Source organism: Symphalangus syndactylus, chromosome 20 (genome assembly GCF_028878055.3).
Source record: "Symphalangus syndactylus isolate Jambi chromosome 20, NHGRI_mSymSyn1-v2.1_pri, whole genome shotgun sequence".
NCBI lineage: Eukaryota > Metazoa > Chordata > Mammalia > Primates > Hylobatidae > Symphalangus > Symphalangus syndactylus.
This window is the reverse complement of record NC_072442.2, coordinates 54,255,042-54,277,179: the sequence shown is the minus strand read 5'-3', so window position 1 is coordinate 54,277,179 and position 22,138 is coordinate 54,255,042. Positions and strand designations below refer to the sequence as shown.

The 22,138-nt window shown below is 38.7% G+C and overlaps 1 protein-coding gene across 2 annotated transcripts in view; it reads left to right on the top strand.

Moving 5' to 3' along the window:
- COX10 (cytochrome c oxidase assembly factor heme A:farnesyltransferase COX10) overlaps positions 1-22,138 on the top strand; it is a 141,791-nt gene that overhangs the window by 78,298 nt on the left and 41,355 nt on the right. For both annotated transcript variants that reach the window (XM_055256195.2, XM_055256196.2), the window contains exon 5: positions 13,631-13,701. In XM_055256195.2, the coding sequence (XP_055112170.1) occupies positions 13,631-13,701 (71 nt within the window). The remainder of the gene's footprint in view (positions 1-13,630; positions 13,702-22,138) is intronic.

Sequence of the window (22,138 nt, the reverse complement as noted above, 5' to 3'; positions counted from 1 at the left end):
AAGGATGTGGAGAAAAGGGAATCCTCGTACACTGTTAGTGGGAATGTGAATTATTAGTAGACCCAATATGGAGAACAGTTTAGAGGTTCCTCAAAAAACTAACAATAGAGCTACCATATGATCCAGCACTTCCACTGCTAGGTATATACCCAAAAGAAAGGAAATCAGTATATGGAAGAGATATCTGCACTCCCATGTTTGTTGCAGCTCTGTTCATAATAGTCAAGATTTGGAAGCAAACTAAATGTCTATCAGCAGATGAATGGATAAAGAAAATGTACTTATACACAGTGGAGTACTATTCTGCCATTAAAAAGGATGAGATTCCATCATTTGCAGCAACATGGATGGAACTGGAAATCATTATGTTGGGTGAAATAAGCCAGGCACAGAAAAACAAACATTGCATATTCTCACTGATGTATAGGATCTAAAAATCAAAACAATTGAGCCCATGGAGATAGAGAGTAGAAGGATGGTTACCAGAGGCTGGGAAGGGTAGTGGGGTGGTGGGGATGGTTAATGGTATAAAAAAAATAGTTAGGATGAATGAATAAGGCCTAGTATTTGATAGTACAGCAGGGTGACTATAGTCAATAATAATTTAATTGTACATTTTAATACCTAATAGAGTATAACTGAATTGTTTGTAATACAAAAGATAAATGTTTGAGGGGATGGATACCCCATTTTCCATGATGTGACTATTATACATTGCATGACGGTATCAGAGCATCTCATGTACCCCATGTACCTACAAAAATTAAAAATTTAAACAATTTTTAAAAAAATTTTTTAAGAAAATACAGGGTCTTTATAGACAGTTAAAAACTACAAAAAGGTAAAGAATAGTAAATCAGCTTACCTCTCACTATCCAGAGACAAGGATTGTAAATATTTTGATGTTTTCTCCTTCCATCTTTTTTCAGAAAGCATTACTTGCAAACTGAGATCTCTCTGGAAGGAAAAAGGGGTCAGTTCCCTAGCAGTGATTCTTAGAGCTAGTAAAAACCAGTTTAACTTTCTCAGTGTTTTACTTGTAGGATGTGGTACTTTGCCTCTGATAAGTGCTAGGTGACCTTTTAGATCCTTTATTTTCTCCTTTAAGGATGAAAGCCTTAAAATCCAGCCTAATGAGAGACGGCCTGAGTAATCTGTTTAGAGGAGAACATTGCCCCAGTCACCACATTGAGTGAAAAGCCACTTCTGATGAATGCCAGAGCACACACATTCATTATTTCAAATGCCTCATGGGGGAAAATCAATGGGAAGGAGTCTTACTTAGTTTGTTTATTCTAGGTAAGGCAACAGAGAATTGGTAACGAGAGAGTAATGGCTGACTGGGTGTCTTTACTGATTTGTAAGCTGAAAGTAATGGCATGTGGAATCCTGCTGGATAAGGTGCCTCTCCCTGTGCTTTATTTTTTTTGTTTTTAACATCCCTTTTAACTTGGTCTGAGATTGATCGAGACATTATCTTGAACCCTGGAAGCTGTGAGCCATATTGGAATGACAAACACTTGTTGACAGTGTTGAGAAGATGGATGGAAAAACAAACTCCCACGAGGTTCACATGTTTCTTTTCCTGTTGACTCTCTAGAAGAATGTTGCGCCCATTATTTAATGTAGAGGAAGAAAAAGTTATTGTCAAATTCAGTATTTTCTGAGCCTGACTTACAAACGTCTCTAGAATACATCTGCCTTTTGCATAGGATATAATTAATCAAAGTATGACTAGGAAGTACATCAGTTGGGCTGTGATACTTCTATCCATTTTTGTTATCTATGTCATTTTGGCTCACAGAGTTCAATAGTATCACCTAAGTATATATTGTCTGTTAGAAAGATTAATAAGTGCATTTTGTATCTGAGCATTAACTATTTGGATAATATATAATTAGAATTAATATATTTTAATATATTACTAGGTAATTATATATACTGTATTAAAATATAATGTTATATTTTATAATATAAAATGTATTGTTAGTATATAACATATAACAATATATAATATATTAAAATTAATATTCACTGACAAAAATATGTATAATAAGAAAGCACAAACATTATAATAGATGTCTAATAGATATTTATCCATTGGTATAATCATGCTCTAGATTTTTGTCATGTGACTATGAGGAGAAAAAAAAGATCCATTTACTACTCTGTTAAATAGAACTGTTAATTGATTCCCAAACCGATTATGAGACAAAGGTTAGTATAAATACTTACTATGTTTATATCAATTAATGCCCTTCAGATACTTAAACTAGGAATACCCTTTCTACTATAGGCAAGTTATTTTGTAGGTATGATGTATGTGAAATGAAATGATTTGAGGTTGTTAGCTTTACAGTGTATTATAAATAATTTAACTGCATCTGTCTACCGAGCATCTTCTCACTTTTTTGTAATAAAATTTTCCTTTGCTATGGAAAAAATAGTATATGTGTTTTAGTGGCAATTCTGTGTCTTTGTGTCTCTCACCCTCCCCATGCTCACAGGATAGGCACCTCATTCCTTGGCCATGATGATTCATGGCCGTGATGGTTCTGGACTTTTCTCTTGGAGCTAAGCGGGAATAAACTAGTTTTTAGGGTGGCTAGGAGTGTGGAAGGCAGGGACTGCCATTGTCATTTTGCCATGTCATTTGGTCATTCCATTTTGTCATGGAAAAAGCCTGCATGCAGGAATAAACCAAGCCAATTTAAGAGATGGAAGGAGCCAGTGTCATGATGGCATCATTTGAAATTCTGAATCTTGTCCTTCCTGAAAGCAGGTACAACCCTGTTACAAGCAATAATAAAGCCCCATTTTCTTTTGAGCTAGTTTGAGTTGTGTTTCTATCACTTGCAATCCCAAGAGCCTGAGTAGTATAACAGATCACAGGATTGCCAGAGAGCAATAAATGTGAGGGAAGATATGACTGATTGGGAAGGGAGATAGTGAGGAAGTGAACCTGAAGAAAAAAAGGAAAAGTTTAGGGCCGGGCACAGTGACTCACGCCTGTAATCCCAGCACTCTAAGAGGCTGAGGTGAGTGGATCATTTGAGGCCAAGAGTTTGAGAGCAGCCTGGACAATATGGTGAAACCCCATCTCTACGAAAAATACAAAAAATTAGCAGAGTGTTGTGGCATGCACCTGTGGCCCCAGCTACTTGGGAGGCTGAGGTGGGAGGATCCCTTGAGCCCGGGATGCAGAGGTTGCAGCCAGTGGTGATTGTGCCACTGTACTTTAGCCTGGGCAACAGAGTAAAACCGTGTCTCAAAAAAAAAAAGGAAAAAAAAAGTTTACAATGAAAGGAGTTCTAAAAGATTGGTGGAATTTTATGAAGAAAGACTGAGAGGAAAACCTCTTTTGAAAATTTAACCTAGACAGAAAATAAGTTGTTTTCTGAAGAAGAGGTGTTATTCCTTTCTGTGCAATATTAATGTTTGAAATGTTTACAGTCTTTGTGTATTAGGATGTTGGAGGTTAAAGGAGTCAAAGTTGTAGGTTTGATTTCAACTGGAAAGGGCAGAGGCCTTGGAGGTAACCTGACCATCGGAATCAATGTCCAGTCTTTCCCTCACTTCCCTTGTATCCCATTCTGTGGTGACAGACAACTAAGAGAAAAGACGGCGTGTTTTCTGGGGCTTTGGTTTGTATAGTTCCAGGGAAAGACGTTTCAGTTGGCCCAGTTTGAATCAGATAACAAACTCAGTAATCACTGTGTCCAGGAGCAGTGTAAGGTACTGGATTTTTTAGCATTTGAGACCATGAACAGGAGCCTTCAACTAGAAGAAGGCAGGTGCGGTACAAGACTGGTCCCTGACAGAATTAGCTTGACCTGGACAGCTGCCCAAATTCTGTTTACTACAGCATATTACTTTCAGTGTTCTCTGAAGTAGTGTGGGTATATGAAAAAGGGAGCCAAACAGTATATTTTAAGGGTTCATATTACTGCATTTGTCTTTTGTTTTCAGCACAAGTTGCCAGAGTTTTTACTTCACTGCTTCAGAAGTAGTTGGAACCAACTGAAAATGATAACATTATGAAAAACTAATTATTATAAAGCACAGGAAAAAAAATGAGTAGACTAAAGCCAGCTGTATATAACTTCTGAAATAACTGTTGAAGTGTTTAAATTGCTCATTGAAATATACAGTGCTTTATGTTTAGGAAATGTGGTTTAAATATCTAAACCAATGCAGTAAGCCTAACTGAAAGCATTATAATAAATGCATGAAGAACAGAATCAAGTAGCATCATGAGTTCTGATCCCTTGGTGCTAGGAAGAATTGCTGGGCCCTCACTGAAATGAACCATGAGTCTTGGTTAGCATGGTATTTTTGCCCAGATGTTGCTTGTCCTGCAAAATTTAAGCATTCATGGGAGTCAGATGCTGCTGCCAAGTTATGGCATCCTGGAGTCCAGTTGCTATCAATTTCTACTCTTCCATGGATGATGTGGTAGAAACATAGAAATATAGTATCTTTTTTCATCCAGATGAAATGATACATTAGAATTCCTGAACTAAACACACACACACACACACACACACAGACACACACACACACTTGAGAATTGCCAAGGTAGTTACTTAACCACAAGTTTATTTGTTAAGTTAGATAACACCTTACAAGCATTTAAATCACTTGATTTGTAATTGGAATCCTCTTTTGTCCCATGAAATTCAATTAAAGTACATATATCAAGTCATGAGGAAAGATTATTCCAAATACTTACAGAATGTGTTTGAATATTGGGGAAGGGAAGGAATATGAATGTTTCAGGCAGAACCTTTTAATTACATGTAACTTCAGCTAATTCAGTAAAGAATATAGACTCTAACAGGCAAATAATTTTTCAACACATTATATAAATTATACATCATTTTAAAATAATTTAGTGCAGTCTGCAGGTATGTTTATTTGCGCTGATAGTTTATTAAATACATTATTTATTGAGTGCCTATTTGCATGTTACTATACCATTTCCCCTTAACATTAAGAATTATGAATTCACATATCTCAGGAAGTCAGCCATTTAGATTGTTGGATAACATGAATATATTGAAAAACTAAATACCTTTAAGCAGCGGCTCTGTTGAAAGTAAGAGAAGTTCGTATCAGTCAAAGTTTGATCAGAATGTCAGAACCACTATGCAGGATATAAGGGCTGTGTATTAGTCCGTTTTCATGCTGCTGATAAAGACATACCCGAGATTGGGCAATTTACAAAAGAAAGAGGTTTGATTGGACCTACAGTTCCACATGGCTGGCCAGGCCTCACAATGATGGTGGAAGGTGAAGGCACATCTTACATTGCAGCAGGTAAGAGAGAGAATGAGAACCAAGTGAAACAGGTTTCCCCTTGTCAAACCATCAGATCTTGTGAGGCATATTCACTACCACAAGAACAGTATGGGGGAAACTGCTACTATGATTCAATTCTCTCCCACCAGGTCCTTCCCACAACACGTGGAAATTATGGGAGTACAATTCAAGATGAGATTTGGGTGGAGACACAGAGCCAAACCATATCAGGCTGATGTAGGGGTTAGACCTTACGCATTCCTTTGAGTTAAGCAATCTGTGAGGCTGTTGCCCCAGTATCTAATTCTGGGCCTGACAAAAGCAGAGCTGTCTGTAAGGGAAGTAGAAGAGAGCAAGAACAACCTGGAATCTGTGAGGACAACCTAAAACTCATTAGAATAAACTAGACCACATGGCTGTCTCTTGCCCTAGCCACTTCTAATCATCGGACTTTGATGATGCACATGACCTACAGAAGAGCTTGTATGTTCCACCAAGGAGCAGCACACATACTTGGCCCAGGATGATGAAAAGCTGGAAAAGCTCAGGGATCAGCTGCAACCCAAGGATATCTGGCAGGAGCTACAGAAGCTACAGGCCCAGCACTGCACCAGGCCAACAGTGTGAGCCAACAGATTCACAATTGTGTGTGCTCCACTGTAGTACCTGACCTTATGCCAATTTTCCAAGTGTAAGCATGGCTACTGCTTCATTTCCAACTTCCACATCTCATGTAAGCTTCTTTTGGCCAGCCCTAACCTAAAACTGTACAGAAAGGGGATTCTGGGCAATGTAGTTCTGGATTAACTAAATTGACACAACACAGAGCCATCATGGTTCACCCTTGTCAGCTTGGCAGTCAGATACATCTTTCAGCCATTCTAAACTTCCAAATAAGGTGATAGCAGAATCGTGTTTTATGCCAAACACAGTAAAACTTTCCCTGTTACAACCCAAAAATCACTAATTTACTCCCTAAAAGAGAATACAAGTCTCTATTCATCTTTAGGTGCCATTCATTTCTCTTCAAGCTCCTTGATATTGCATAACTTAAATACTGAGGTATGAGTCTAAATACTGTTAACGTATTTTACATTAAATGGTAGGAGGATAGGAGAGAGGAGTAAAAAGTTTGATTCATATATACAAATACAGTTCTATCAAAATAAGAAAAAAGCATTTATAACTGTTCTAGTCCTCATTTCTGCAACTGATCACAGGGTGATTGCTGGTATTTATAACCACTCTCTTTGTCCTTGGCAAACACTTTGTTCTTACCACATAACACGACCAAAACCTGCTAGTGGAACTTTCATATACTGCTGTGGGAATGAAAAAGTGACACAACCACTTCATGAAATAGTTTGACAGTTTCCTAAGTAGTTTAAACACCTCAACTATATGATATATGTGTGTTTAGCTTCGAGAGTGAAAAGGATATGTCCATACAAAGGCTTGCACATAGATGTTCATAGCTGCTTTTTTGTAATAGTTAAAAGGTATTAGAAATATTCAAATATCCATTAACCAGATATCCATTCAAAAACCAAATATCCATCAACAAGTAAAAAGATGCACAAACTGTGATACTACCATATAATTGAATATTACTCAGCAATAAAAAGGAATGAACTATTGAAACCCTCTGCAAGATGATGAATATCAAAAGTTATTATTTGGGGTGCAAAAAATCAGACAAAAAGTCCATTTTACTTACATAAAACTCTAGAAAATGCAAGTAATCTATAGGGACACAAAACAATTCAGTGGCTGCCTGAGGGCAAGAAGCTTGTGAGTTGGGTGGAAGAAGCGGACTACAGGGAAACTTGACAAAACATTTTGGGGTGATTTGAGTATGTTCAGTATCTTGATTGGTGGGCGTTTCATGGGTAAATACATAAGTTGAAACTTACCAAATTAAATAGTTTAAATATGTGTAGGTTCTTGCATGTCAGTTATACCAGCCCTCCCATTACTGGGTATATACCCAAAGGATTATAAAACATGCTGCTATAAAGACACATGCACACATATGTTTATTGCAGCACTATTCACAATAGCAAAGACTTGAAACCAAGCCAAATGTCCAACAATAGTAGACTGGATTAAGAAAATGTGGCATATATACACCATGGAATACTATGCAACCATAAAAAATGATGAGTTCATGTCCTTTGTAGGGACATGGATGAAGCTGGAAACCATCATTCTCAGCAAACTATCACAAAGACAAAAAACCAAACACCACATGTTCTCATTCATAGGTGGGAATTGAACAATGAGAACACATGGACACAGGAAGGGGAACATCACACACCAGGGCCTGTTGTGGGGTGGGGGAGGGGGGAGAGATAGCATTAGGAGATATACCTAATGTTAAATGACGAGTTAATGAGTGCAGCACACCAACATGACACATGTATACATGTGTAACAAACCTGCACATTATGCACATGTACCCTAAAACTTAAAGTATAATTTAAAAAAGAGATTGACTGTAACAATGGATAATCTGTATTTTTATTTACCGGCTAGGGTGACATTGCTATGTTGTAAAATTATAAAAGATTTATTCACTTGACCTGCTATTTTTTAAATTATGTAATTCTTGATGAGTGTTTGTTTTATTTGCATTATTTTGAATTCACATAAATTGCAACCACACACCTCTAAGTGGTTCAGACAAGTGCCATGGGGATTGAAAGGAGAGAGGGATAACATTTAAGTCAGAAGTTTAGGGTTCAGTTTAGGTAGTTTAATTTGAACTTAGTTTTAAAAGGATGGGTTGGGTTTGTTAAGTGAAGATTCAAGGAACATCAGTCTATTCAATGGATGCAGACATAGGTGAGAAATGAGCAGAAGTGCGTGATTTGCTACAGTCCATCACTTCCACTGTCTTTTCAGATCCTCATAGTAACTTCAATACTTAGAGAAATTATTCCCATTTGCCTCTGAGGAAACTAAGGCTTCCGACATTATTTTCTCCAACCTTAGGGTCAGAAACTGGCTGAGTCTCCAACTCCTATGGGCAGTTTGCTCTGTTCCTGAGATAGTGGCGAGTGTGACCAGGGGATAAAAATAAAGTAATTGAGAAGCTTGAAAGTAACGTTAGGGCTATATTAGTGATATCCTTTGAATAACTTTCAAAGAGTTTGGACTTTTCAGGGTCCGTTGGGAATGAGCAGTGTGAGAAGTCCATTAAATGTCTTTGAGCAAGTAATTTGATGATGTTTCTATAGTAGTGGCAATAGTAGAGTGAACCAGGAAGGGTAGATTTGAGAAATATTATGAAGTCCAAATAATCAGGATATGGTGATGGATATAGTTCGCCAATGTGCAGAAGAAATCAGAGCCTATTCTAAAGATTTTGACATGGGTTATAGAGAAGTTGTATGTTTAACAAAAAAAATCTGGAGAGGCACTTTGATTTTCATGGAAATGTGTTGAATTCAATTTGAGACACATTGAGTTTGTGATGTTAAAACATCTAAACCAAAAAAAAAACAGCAATCAAGTGACATTACAAAATTGGAGCCCAGGAGAAAGACGGGGCTGCACACGTAGTGGTTTTATTGAAAGATAGGAGAGTGAGGCCAGGCGCGGTGGCTCACGCCTGTAATCCTAGCACTTTGGGAGGCCAAGGGGGGCGGATCACGAGATCAGGAGATCGAGACCATCCTGGCTAACACGGTAAAACCCTGTCTCTACTAAAAATACAAAAACTTATGGCCGGGCGCGGTGGCTCACGCTTGTAATCCCAGCACTTTGGGAGGCCGAGGTGGGCGGATCATGAGGTCAGGAGATCGAGACCACGGTGAAACCCCGTCTCTACTAAAAAAATACAAAAAAATTAGCCGAGCGTGGTGGCGGGCGCCTGTAGTCCCAGCTACTCGGAGAGGCTGAGGCAGGAGAATGGCGTGAACCCGGGAGGCGGAGCTTGCAGTGAGCCGAGATCGCGCCACTGCACTCCAGCCTGGGCGACAGAGCGAGACTCCGTCTCAAAAAAAAAAAAAAAAAAAAAAAAGCCCGGCGTGGTGGCGGGAGTCTGCAGTCCCAGCTACTCCGGACGCTGAGGCAGGAGAATAGCGTGAACCCGGGAGGCGGAGCTTGCAGTGAGCCGAGATCGCGCCACTGCACTCCAGCCTGGGCGATAGAGTGAGACTCCATCTCAGAAAAAAAAAAAAAATATATATATATATATATATATATATAGGAAAGTGAACACAGAAGGCTAGGGTCTGCACTTTGGGTAAGGCTCATTGTGTTGGGAGGAAAGAGAGATGTTGCTTCCTCTTCATCTCCACTGTCACAGCCCTTGTTCAGGCCCTCATCATCTCTCACCTGGGCTTCTTTACGATGTTTTCTGTCAAAATCATCCTCCAAGTTGCGGTCATAGGGATCAATCCAAAATACACCTCATACACAGTAGAGTCATGGCACATTAGCATGGCACGTGAGGCTCTCCATGACCCTTATCTACTTCTGGAGCTTCATCACCAGCCATCCAGCAACACTCATGGTAATAGCAAATAAACTAATCTTTAGTAAGCACATTCTGTGTGCCAGGCATCATGCCTTATGTACATTATCTTACTCCTTACATCACCTGACAAGTTATATATTATTATTTTTGGTTTGCAGATGAAGAAATTAGGTTTACCCAGGTTGCACAGCCACTATTAAATGGTAAATCTGATTTTTTTTTCTTTTTTTTGAGACGGAGTCTCACTCTGTCGTCCAGGCTGGACTGCAGTGGCGTGATCTCAGCTCACTGAAAGCTCTGCCTCTTGGGAGGGTTCACGCCATTCTCCTGCCTCAGCCTCCCGAGTAGCTGGGACTATAGGCGCCCGCCACCGCGGCCGGCTAATATTTTGTATTTTTAGTAGAGAAGGGGTTTCACCATGTATCCAGGATGGTCTCGATGTCCTGACCTTGTGATCTGCCCCCCTCGGCCTCCCAAAGTGCTGGGATTACAGGCGTGAGCCACCGTGCTCGGCCTAAATCTGAAATTTAACCCTAATTTCTCTAGCTACAAGACTAGGCTCTTAATCGGTCTGCTGTGTTGAACTTCTACTAGGTACTCCAGCATTTCATCAAAGTTCTGCCTCCTACGCATTCGTTTGTGCTTCCTCTGTGTCCGAAGTGCTTGTCCCTCCTACCCTATACCCTTAACCATCTAGCCCTGCTCAGCCTTTAAGCTTCCCTTAAAGAGTATTTGAGGAAAATCGTCCTTGCCCATTTCTGTCTCCCTAGCTGGGTTCAGAGCCCATTCTCTGGACTCCCATAATCCTTTGCACAACTCTGTCCTACTGCACATGTGATTATAATTAACCAGGTTCTCTTATCTCAGTCTTTCTAGTGGATTAGGGGTTGGCAAACATTTTCTGCAGAGTCAGACAGTAAACATTCTATGCTTTGTGGGCTATGCTGTCTCTGTTGCAACTACTCGGCTCTGCTGTTGTGTGAAAGCACCCATAGCAATACCAAGGCAAATGAGTGTAGCTGAATTTCAATAAAACTTTGTTTATGGACACTGAAATTTTACTTTCATATAATTTTCACATGCCACAAATACTCTTGTTTTAACTTACTTTCCCAATTATTAAGGAGATATAATAAGACAGTGGCTTGTGGGCCTTAAAAACAGGTGCAGGCTGGATTTGGCCCATGAGCTATAGTTTGTTGACACCTGCATACTGCATAGAGTAAGAACTTCTTGAAAGCAGGTTCTGAATCCAACTGACTTTTGTATCCCTATTGTATGGTGTGTAGTAGACACTAAGGAAATTGTATGGACTGAATAATGAGCCTAAAGAGGAGTACTGAGAGAATGTAGAATTAGGAGAACCCCTTTTAAGTAGTGTATTCAAGTCAAGGCAGGACTGTTTTCAAAAGGAAGGGAACATTCTAGGCATTTATCCTGTAAGAATAATTGCACACATATGCAGATACATGTTTAGGGATGTTTGTCGTTTAGAATGATGAAAAACAACCTGCGCGTTCATCTCTATGGGATTGGTTTTATGGTATATCCATTAAGTGGAATATGCTGCAGTCGATAAAAACTGCAGCTGCCACAGTTGCTTCCGACAGAAACCAATTCAAAAAAGCCACCTGTAGAGTGAACACTGCCATTTCCTAATCTGGGGTCTTCTCATGCAGCCATGGCCTCAGGTAGAGCAGGTGAGGCAATACAGACTCCTGACATTTAGTTTCTTATTCTGACTACAGCCACACTATTGGGCTGTAGCAGTGCCCAGGAAGCTCTGAAAACTCAGGCTTGGTATACAGTTCCTTTTGCAATGCATGTAAAATGCTTAACATGTGTAGCCCATCCTTCATAAAGGTTAGCCATCAAGAGAAGAATATCTTTTGTTCTTATAATTACAGATGATATATGCTCTCTTAATGCTGTGGGGATAGTGGTGGTTATCATTATTGGTATGTGGTTTTATTTTAAAGGTCTGAGAATCACAGGAACCTGACCATTGGTTAAATGAGCTGTAACTGGATGGTCATTATGACCCAAGTATGAGAGACTAGGGTTAGTAGATACTTACTATGAATGGCAGGGAATCCTCACTGTGGGTAACTACTTACAGTGTTGTGAGTGAAGTGACTATAGTAACCTGAAAGGAATGAGAAAAATAAATAAATAATCGTATTGGAAAATGTCATTGTGTTTAGGAATATTAAGACGTAAAAAAAAATTAAAAGTAGATAGTCTGTAGTATAGGATATGGGGAAAGGAAACATATGTCAAAGTTTTTTACAAAATTAAAGGGAACACAGCTTACCAGATGTCCCAAACTTACAGGGATAAATTCTACATTTCTCAAATAGTTCAGAATAAATTTTCTTTCATTTTTAACATACACTTCTTAGTAAATCATACTAGATGACTTGTAAAATATAATAAAATAGAATCACTTATTCATCTTTTTAGCACTAGTGTTTATTTTTTTCTAACATTTATAGAACACATATTGAGTACAACACACTCTACAAGGAGCTATGATTCATACAGACATAAGTAAGAAACAATCCCTGTCACTCAAATCTAGTCAGACCAGGAATTTCTGAAATCTGTTATTTATGTTTCTCTTGAAAAAAGGTTTCATGGTCACATAAATTTGGGAAACACTGCCTAAAGTAAGGTTAATTAGGTTTCTTCACTTTGGGATTTCTCGGAGATTTTATTGTACTAATATGATTTGACCATAGAGTCATTCTTCCTGGGAGCAACTCCAGGGACTGTAAGGGAAGATAGCTGGGGAAATACTGACTTCAGCTTTCCATTGAATTATTGTTTCATCTGTTGATTTGGTTCTAGCCCATTTAGTCAAAGATGTTCTTAAATAATAACCTGATCAGCACATTTTTTGAGTACTCTGTTTTACCAAAAAAGGAGACAAGTAAGAGACATTAATAACAAATTTAAGAACATACTTGTACAGTTTGTCAAGGCTTTGGAAAATTAGTTTTGATAATACCTTAGGCCTTGTCTTTTAATAGGTAAACAGTTAAAACTGTACTTCATTGTTAGGACGACCATACCAATCTATTGTCCGAGCTAGGATGCTTTCAGAGTGAAAGAGGTTGCTGTTAGTGATGCTGGCACCAAGATGTAAATTGGAACTATCCTGGGCAGAATAGGATGGTTACCTTCATCGCAGTATAACCTCAATTTCATCTGAGATCTTAATTACGTCAGCCCTGGTTCTTGACATCAGTAGCCCATTCCCCAGGGTCAGTTGATTCTTGGTTGATTCACAGGCTTTGGGTTGTGTGAAAGATTCTGAAATTATTTACAACACTAATCCTTCAAACCTGAAACTATACAGTTGACCCTTGAATGACATGGGTTTGAACTGTGTGGGTCCACTTATACATGGATTTATTTCAACCAAACACAGACTGCAGGATGTGAAATTTGAACTTAAAGAGGGGCCACCTTTTCTCATAGGCAGGTTCTGGAGGGCCTATTGGGGGAGTTGGGTATGTGTGGATTTGGTTATCCGCACATGGGGGGTCCTAGAGCCAATCATCTGCATATGCCAAGGGACGTACTACTTGTATGTTTAACAAGTGATTTTCAAAGTGGATAAAAGTAGATATTCCTGACACCTAGTGCAAATTGTTGTTGTTTTGGTTTTTTGTTTGTTTGTTTGTTTGTTTTTGGAATTTTTCTTCAAGAAGTGCCAGGGTATTGATTTATACTATCAAAATTAAAATGAAGTTTACTACAGAAAAAATGTTCAGAACTAAAGCAGAAGAAAAGAATTGTTTTATAGTTAATATTTTCTGTCTTTTTTCATTCTTTTTACAGTTTTTTGAGGTGCCATTTGACTCAAACATGAATAGGACAAAGAACAGACCACTGGTTCGTGGACAGATCAGGTAAAATCACGAATACAAGTGTCTTCCACATTATAAAACATTCATTTGCTTGTTCATCTGAATCATTTCCCACTATTTTGCTTTGAGCTGTGAAGTGAAAATACAATACCCACAAAGAAACAAATTGATATGGAAATGCAATACTTTCCACCTCTAACCAAAATGTGTTACAGAGCACTTAAGATGGATGTAAGAGTGGCAGGGTTTTTTTTTTTTTTTATGGTAGTAACTTATGTGATAAATTCTTTTTTTTTAATTCCACTTTGAAACATAGACTTTCTTTCATTTGTAGTGGCTGAAGATAAAAACATTGCATTAACAGAAATGATCTTCAGACAAATCCATCCAGGGTCTCAGAAGAAGGATATGTCTGAAATCTTACTTTTTCAGATAAACTGATAATGCTATTGTATGCCAAGTAAAGTACTGCCTCCATCACTCTCCACCAATTTCAATTAAGTAGAACTAAAAGGCATATAAATATTTTAATATCACTAATGGTTAATAATTAAACATTTTACTTCCAGGAGACCTCTAAACCGGCATTTAAAAAACGTTTTTTTTAACCTAATATATATTACAAGCCTAGAAGAATAAAAAGGGCCAAATGGTTTATACTGACTATGTAAATCACTGGATTCTCTCTTCACGTTTCCAGGCAATGCCCTCATGGAGCTTAAAATTTATTGTGATAACACTTGTGAATCAAATGATCGCACATATTTAAGTAAAACAATAAAGGAAGCAAGTGTATTTGCAGTGAGATTAATCTATGTGAAAATGATCTTTAATATTAGCTGGTTTTAGACATTTCTCAATGAATTTAAGATATCATTATATTAAAAAGGGCAATAGAACCAGACAAAAAGATATAAGAACAGAAAACTCACATCTACTGATATTTTATTTCCTTTTTCTGAAATATAAACAAAGATATATGCTGTGTTTGAGGTTTAGAAACTGTCAAAAGTACTTTTATTTGGGTAGATCTGTTTTAGAGGGGAAAATGCAAAGTCTGTAACCTATCTCAAGAGCTAAAACTACTCTCGCCACTGGTAATGCTTTGGAATTTCTGTTCAGTCATTTTTCCTCAGTGAAATTATACCCTCCTTTAGAACCAGGGAAGTGTAGGAATAGGCCCAGCAAGTAGTCTTTAAGCATAACCAGATAAAGGCCCATCATTTTAAACAGCCCATCTTACTTTGCCCTGTGTGGTGGAAGCACAACCTGTTAGTACTCAGGAGGGAGCACTGGGGCCTTAGCTGTTGTAATTGGCAACACTCGCCTTTTAAAGGGGGTTTGGATCATAATCCCAAAAGACACAGTCCCAAATATGGAAGTCCCAAAAGATGAAAATTCCTAAAGTCTAGAATCCCTAATGTCCACAGTCCCGAAAATTCCAATCACAGGATAGTGAAATCATGTTAGGTGGAACTATCACTTTATTTTTATCTTTATTTAAAAATTAAGTATGGTTTAAGGAGATGCATATGGATGCCAGGTTGACAAGGGGTGAACTTGTGGACTTAATTATAGGTGTCAGCTTGACTAGATTGAAGAATACCTAGAAACCAGGGAAAGCATTATTTTGGGTGTGTTTGTGAGGGTGTTTCCAGAGGAGGATAGTGTGTGAATCTGAGTGGAGTAGATAGGGAAGATTTGCCCTCAGAGTTGGTGGGTAACATCCAGTTGGCTGGAGGCTGGAAGAGAACAGATAAAGAAAGTGAATTGGTATCTCTCTAAGAGCTGGGACAGACTTATCTTCTGCTGCCTTAGACATCAGAACGCCAGGCTTGCTGGCCTTTGGACTCCAGGACATACACCAGGAGCCCCCTGGGTCCTGAGGCTTTCAGCCTGAGCTGAAAAGCTCCTAGGGTCATTGACATCCTAGGGTCTCCAGCTTGCAGATGGCCTGTTGTGGGACTTCTCAGCCACCGTAATTGCATGAGCCAATTCCCCTTAACAAATCCCCTCTCATTTATCTATATACACATCCTATTGGTTCTGTATCTCTTGTAGAACTCTGACTAATACAGATTTGCCACTGGGGAAGCCAAATATTATTCCTTCTTACCGTATTTCTTACAACACAGTGGAAGAGATCTGTGATATTGTTCCCGCTAAAAAAGACTATGATAAGTTAAGTGTATGAGGCTACCTAATGGTGAAAGATAAAAATTTTAAAGCTAATTATTATCGGTGCTTTGAAAGCAGAAAATTGCTTAATTGCAACAGCTGGCAATAACCAGACTTTCAAATGGATAGCATGTACTTATAAAGTTTGTAGACCACAACCACTTTCAGAATACAAGTGTAATGAGTGTTTTGAAGATCATAGAAGTGAAAATACTGGCAAAAAATACAAGAAATCTTCTCTGCCAAATTATGCTGTCATGTACAACTTCTACCCCTTCACACATAACGCTATATTTGCCTTCAAAAAATGCCCTTCATCAGAGAATAAAAGGAATTCAACAAGCCCAGGGACCTTCTGAACCAAAGACACTTGCTGATATTAAGGTTTCTCTAGTGTCACAAAAAAAAACATTAAATGGTGACCTATTCTTGATTAGTGATTTGACTGTCAAAGAAGACAGACTTCTTATATTTACCTCTAAGTCTAATATAGAAAAATCAGCACATGCTTCACGTTGGCTAATGGATGGCACTTTCAGAACTATCCCTACTTTTTGTTTTATCAACTATATAGAATTTATGCCCCTGTTGAATCCACAAATTCTAGAATTTATTCCCTCCTTTATGTATTAATGACTGGAAAATGTGAAGCAGTTTATATATACTTATTTGAAGATTTGGAGGACTTTGCAAAAGAAAATGGATTGTAATCGAATCCTCAAACACAGATATAGAGTTAGGTGCGATGAAGGCATCTAAAGTGAATTTCAAGATGTTATCAATAAAGTTTATTTTTTCCATTCAGCCCAATGCATTTGGTGGAAAATTCAGATGAGCGGGTTGGCTACACAATTTGGCAACACTGAAATCCGAAAACCTCACTTTAAAAATACATTATTTGCCTGCATTGGCATTCCCTCCAACTTACGACATTCCAGGAGCTTTTAATAAATTAAAGCTGCATTTGCCTGAAGAAGCCAGTAAAGTTACTGACTGGTTTGAAAATAATCATGTGCGTGTTAGGATAAGATGACATGAAATGGTGCTGCTCTTCCATCACCAGTATTGTTTCCACCAAATTCATGTTCTGTATATGGGTGCATGTGGAATGGATTTCCTTTTACCCAAAATAACACAGAAGCATGGCATAAGACAGGAAAATTTATTTATTTATTTAGAGACAGAGTCTCACTCTCTTGCCCAGGCTAGAGTAAGTGGCATGATCTTGGCTCACTGCAACCTCCACCTCCCAGGTTCAAGCGATTCTCCTCCCTCAGCCTCCCAAGTAGTTGGGACTACGGGCACGTGCCACCACACCTGGCTAATTTTTCTGTATTTTTGTAGAGATGAGGTTTCACCATGTTGGCCAGGCTTGTCTTGAACTCCTGACCTCAAGTGATCCGCCTGGCTTGGCCTCCCAAAGTGCTGGGATTACAGGCATGAACCACTGCGCCTGGCTGCAAAAATTTAATAAGGAATGCTCATGTCGGTTTGTATCAAATCATAGAAGAGTTTCAAAAAGATCAGAACCACATTGAAAATGAATGTGAATTATTCTCCAAGGAGAGCCATGTCTTAAAAGAAAAAAAGCAGCTATTCATCGTGATGCAAGAAATCAAAATATAGGTAATGATTGTGAAAGTCAGCCTGCTCTAATGGACTGTCTCTGTTCAATTGTTCATAATCCATCCCTGTAATACTCTTTCATTTGTCCAATTTTCTTTTTTAGTTTTTTTCTTTCTCTGTTTTCAGTTTTTTTCACTATTTTAAATTGTCAGCGTTGTTTTTACAATTCACTATGCTATGTATTTCATCTTCACATCATTTCCAATTCTGGAGGTGTAGATTGTGTAAAGCCTTTTAGAGTTCTAATTCATTTTATGTGTTTTTTGCAAATCTGACTCCAGAAAGTGCATTATCACAAATTTGATTTTGTGTATTAGCATTGTGCATGTACGTAAAAACACTGACAGTTCCTCAACAAATGAAAAGATGTCCTTTTTCTACATCTGTGTTTGTGAAAGATAAAAGTTCTCAAGATCTTGGCTCTGGGGACTGTGTATGTGGTGGTGGTGACCCATCATGGTTTTTGAGCAATCTTGTGAAAAGGCTTAGGTTGTTTGTCGTGGCATTTCAAAGGAACACAGTTATACCGCTGGCTGCACACCATTACGATCCTTAGTGATATGCATTTATACATTTCCTTTGTTTGACCTCTTTATGAATAAGGTTTGTCTGCTTCTAACTGTTATGCCTATGTGACTGTCATTAGTATACCTGAGTGTTTATGCTTGCACAAATGTATATCTTATTATTGTCTATTTTATTGTGTAAAGTGGCTTATAAAGTGTTCTATCATGTTTTTGTATGTTTCGCAAATTCCCTTTTAAAAGTGTACAGAAATATCTTTTAAAGAATTTTTAAATTATTTTTTCCAGAATTATATTTTCAGGATTTTGATCTTTTGGGATTTTAGACTTTAAGGATTTTGATTTTTCAAGATTTCAACATTTGGGATTATGGCGTTCTGTTGAGGAAAATAAACGACGGGTTTCTAAACATCCCTTTGTGCAAGCCATAGACAAAATGGCAAATAGATCCCAGTGAGAACCATTTAGAGTATGTGGCCTTGAAGCAAGTGAGGAAGAAGAAGCCCTTCGCCAGACATTATAGCTCAAAGATGTATCTCTAGCTATTCAGCTAGATCCAGAGATTAAATTGAGTCAGTGAAAGAAAGGAGAGAAGGTGTCATTGTTATGTGTATATCAGGTGATTAGGATCAAAGAGATCACGTAGGGAAAGTGTTCTTCCACGTAGCATGATTGTAAAATGGGCTGAAGGTCAAATGGGTTTGCCCAGGACAGTCCTGGTTTGCCCCAGCAGAATTATTGATAACGTCCTCTTTCCCTTCAACAATGCCAGTGTGGATGATAACTACATGCCACCCCGTACAGAGGGAAAGATGATTATGATGCTCACAGAATTTCCTTATTTCTAAAGCTATTTCATGCAAATTGGCATTGCTTATTTTGCTTAGAAGAGAAAAACATATAAATGTAAAGTGTAATGTATCTAAATTATTATAGTTTGCAGGTATGCAGGCATTCCTCATTTTATTGCACTTTGCTTTATTATGCTTCATAGATACTACATTTTTTACAAATTGAAGGCCTGTGGCAAACCTGCAGCAAACAAGTCTGTTGGTGCCATTTTTCCAGCAGCACATGGTCACTTTGTGTCTCTGTGTCACACTTTGATAATTCATACAGTATTTCAAGCTTTTTTATTATTATATCTGACATGGTGATCTGTCATCAGTGATGTTTGATGTTACTGTTGTAATTGTTTTGGGGCACCATAAACCATGCCCATAGAAGACAGCAAACTTAATTGATAAGTGGTTGTGTGTGTTTTGACTGCTCCACCAACTGGCAGTTTCCCCATCTCTCTCCTGCTCCTTGGACCTCCCTATTCCCTAAGAACCAACAATATTGAAATTAGCCCAATTAATAACCCTACAATAGCTTTGTGTGTGCAAGTGAAAGGGAAAATTGCATGTCTCTCACTTTAAGTCAAAAGCTAGAAATGATTAAGCTTAATGAGGAAGGTGGCATGTTAAAAGCTGAGATAGGCTGAAGGCTAGGCCTCTTGCACCAAACAGCCATGTTGTGAATGTAAAGGACAAGTTATTGAAGGAAATTAAAAGTGCTACTTCAGTGAATACACAAATGATAAGAAAGTGAAACAGTCTTACTGCTTATATGAAGAATGTTTTAGCAATCTGGCTAGATGTAAGCAGCCACAGCATTGCCTCACACGAAAGCCTAATCCAAAGCAAATCCCTAACTCTCTTCAGTTTTATGAAGGCTGAGAGAGGTGAGGAAACTGCAGAAGAAAAGTTTGAAGGTGGCAGGGATTGGTTCATGAGATTTAAGAAAAGAAGCTGTCTTCAAAACAAAAAGTGCAAGGTGAAGCAGCAAGTGCTAATGGAGAAGCTGCAGCAAGTTATCCAGAAGATCTAGCTATAAGTTCATTGATGAAGGTGGCCACACTAAACAATAGAGTTTTCATATAGACGAAACAACCCTCTATTGGAAGAAGATGCCATCTAGGACTTTGATAGCTAGAAGGGAGAAGTTAATGCCTCACTTCAAAACTTCAAAGGATAAGCTAACTCTCATTAGAGGCTAAGGCTGATGCTATCTTTGAGTTGAAGCCAGTGCTCATTTACCGTTCCAAAAATCCTAAGACTCTTAAGAATTACACTAAATCTACTCAGCCTGTACTCTATAAATGGAAAAACAAAGCCTGGATACCAGTACATCTGTTTACAACATGGTTTACTGAATATTTTGAAACCTGCTGCTCAGAGGAAAAGATTGCCTTCAAAATACTACTGCTTATTGACAATGCAGCTGGTCACCCAAGAGCTCTGATGGAGATATACAAGGAAACTAATGTTTTCATGCCTGCCAACACAACATCCATTCTGCAGCCCACGGATCAAAAAGTCATTTCGACCTTTTTTTTTTTTTTTTTGAGACAGTCTCCCTCTGTCACACTCAGGCTGGAGTGCAGTGGTGTGATCTCTGCTTACTGCAGACTCCACCTCCCGGGTTCAAGCGATTCTCCTGCCTCAGCCTCCTGAGTAGCTGGGATTACAGGCACGTGCCACCACGCCTGGCTATTTTTTTTTTTTTTTTTTTTTTTGTATTTTTAGTAGAGATGGAGTTTCACCATGTTGGTCAGGCTGGTCTCGAACTCCTGACCTTGTGATCTGCCTGCCTCAGCCTCCCAAAGTGCTGGGATTACAGCCATGATTGACTTTTTAGTTTTATTTTTATTTAAGAAATACTTTTTTTTTTTTTTTTTTTTTTGAGACGGAGTCTCGCTCTGTCACCCAGGCTGGAGTGCAGTGGTGCAGTCTCGGCTCACTGCAAGCTACGCCTCCCGGGTTCACGCCATTCTCCTGCCTCAGCCTCTCCGAGTAGCTGGGACTACAGGCGCCTGCCACCACGCCTGGCTAATTTTTTGTATTTTTTAAATAGAGACGGGGTTTCACCGTGGTCTCAATCTCCTGACCTCGTGATCCGCCCGCCTCGGCCTCCCAAAGTGCTGGGATTACAAGCGTGAGCCACCACGCCCAGCCAAGAAATACATTTTGTAAGGATGTTGCCATAGATCGTGATTCCTCTGATGGATCTGGGCAAAGCAAATTGAAAACTGTCTGGAAAGGAGTCACCATTTTACATGCCATGAAGAACATTCATGATTTAGGGAGGAGGTTAAAATGTCAACATTAACAGGAGTTTGAAAAAAGTTGCTTCCAACTCTAATGTATGACATTGAGGAGTTTAATACTTCAGTGGAGGCAGATATGAAAGAAATGGCAAGAGAATGAGAATTAGAAGTAGACCCTAAAGATGTGACTGGATTGCTGCAATCTCATGATAAAACTTGAACACATGAAGAATTGCTTCTTATGGATGAGTAAAGAAAGTGGTTTCTTGAGACCCAATGTATTTCTGACGAAGATGCTGTGAACATTGTTGAAATGAAAACAAAGGATTTAAAATTTTATATTAACTTGGTAGATAAAGCAGTGTCAGAGTTTGAGAAGACTAACTCCAATTTTGAAAGAAGTTCTACTGTGGGTAAATTGCTATCAAATAGCATTGCATGCTGCAGAAAAATCTTTCATGAAATGGACAGTCAATCAATTGGGCAGTATATTAGTTCATTTTTGCACTGATGTAAAGAACTACCTGAGACTGGGTCATTTATAAAGAAAAGAGGTTTAATTGACTCATAGTTCCACATGGCTGAGGAGGCCTCAGGAAACTTACAAGCATAGTAGAAGGTGAAGCAGAAGCAAGCACCTTCCTACATGGTAGCAGGAGAGAGAAAGAGCAAAAGGAGAACTGCCACTAACTTTTAAACCATCAGATCTTGTGAGAACTCCCTATCATGAGAACAGCATAGGGGAACCACACCTGTGATCCAACAACCTCCCAGCAGGTCCCTCCCTCGACATGTGAGAATTACAATTTGAGATGGGATTTGGTGGGCACACAGAGCCAAACCGTATCATTCCGCCCCAGCTCCTCCCAAATCTCATGTCCTTCTCACATTTCAAAACACAATCATGCCTTCCCAACAGTCTCTCAAAGTCTTATTCCAGCATTAACTCAAAAGTCCAAGTCCAAAGTCCCATCTGAGACAAGGGAGATCCCTTTCACCTATGAGCCTATAAAATCAAAAGCAAGTTAGTTACCTACAAGATACAATGAGAGTACAGGCA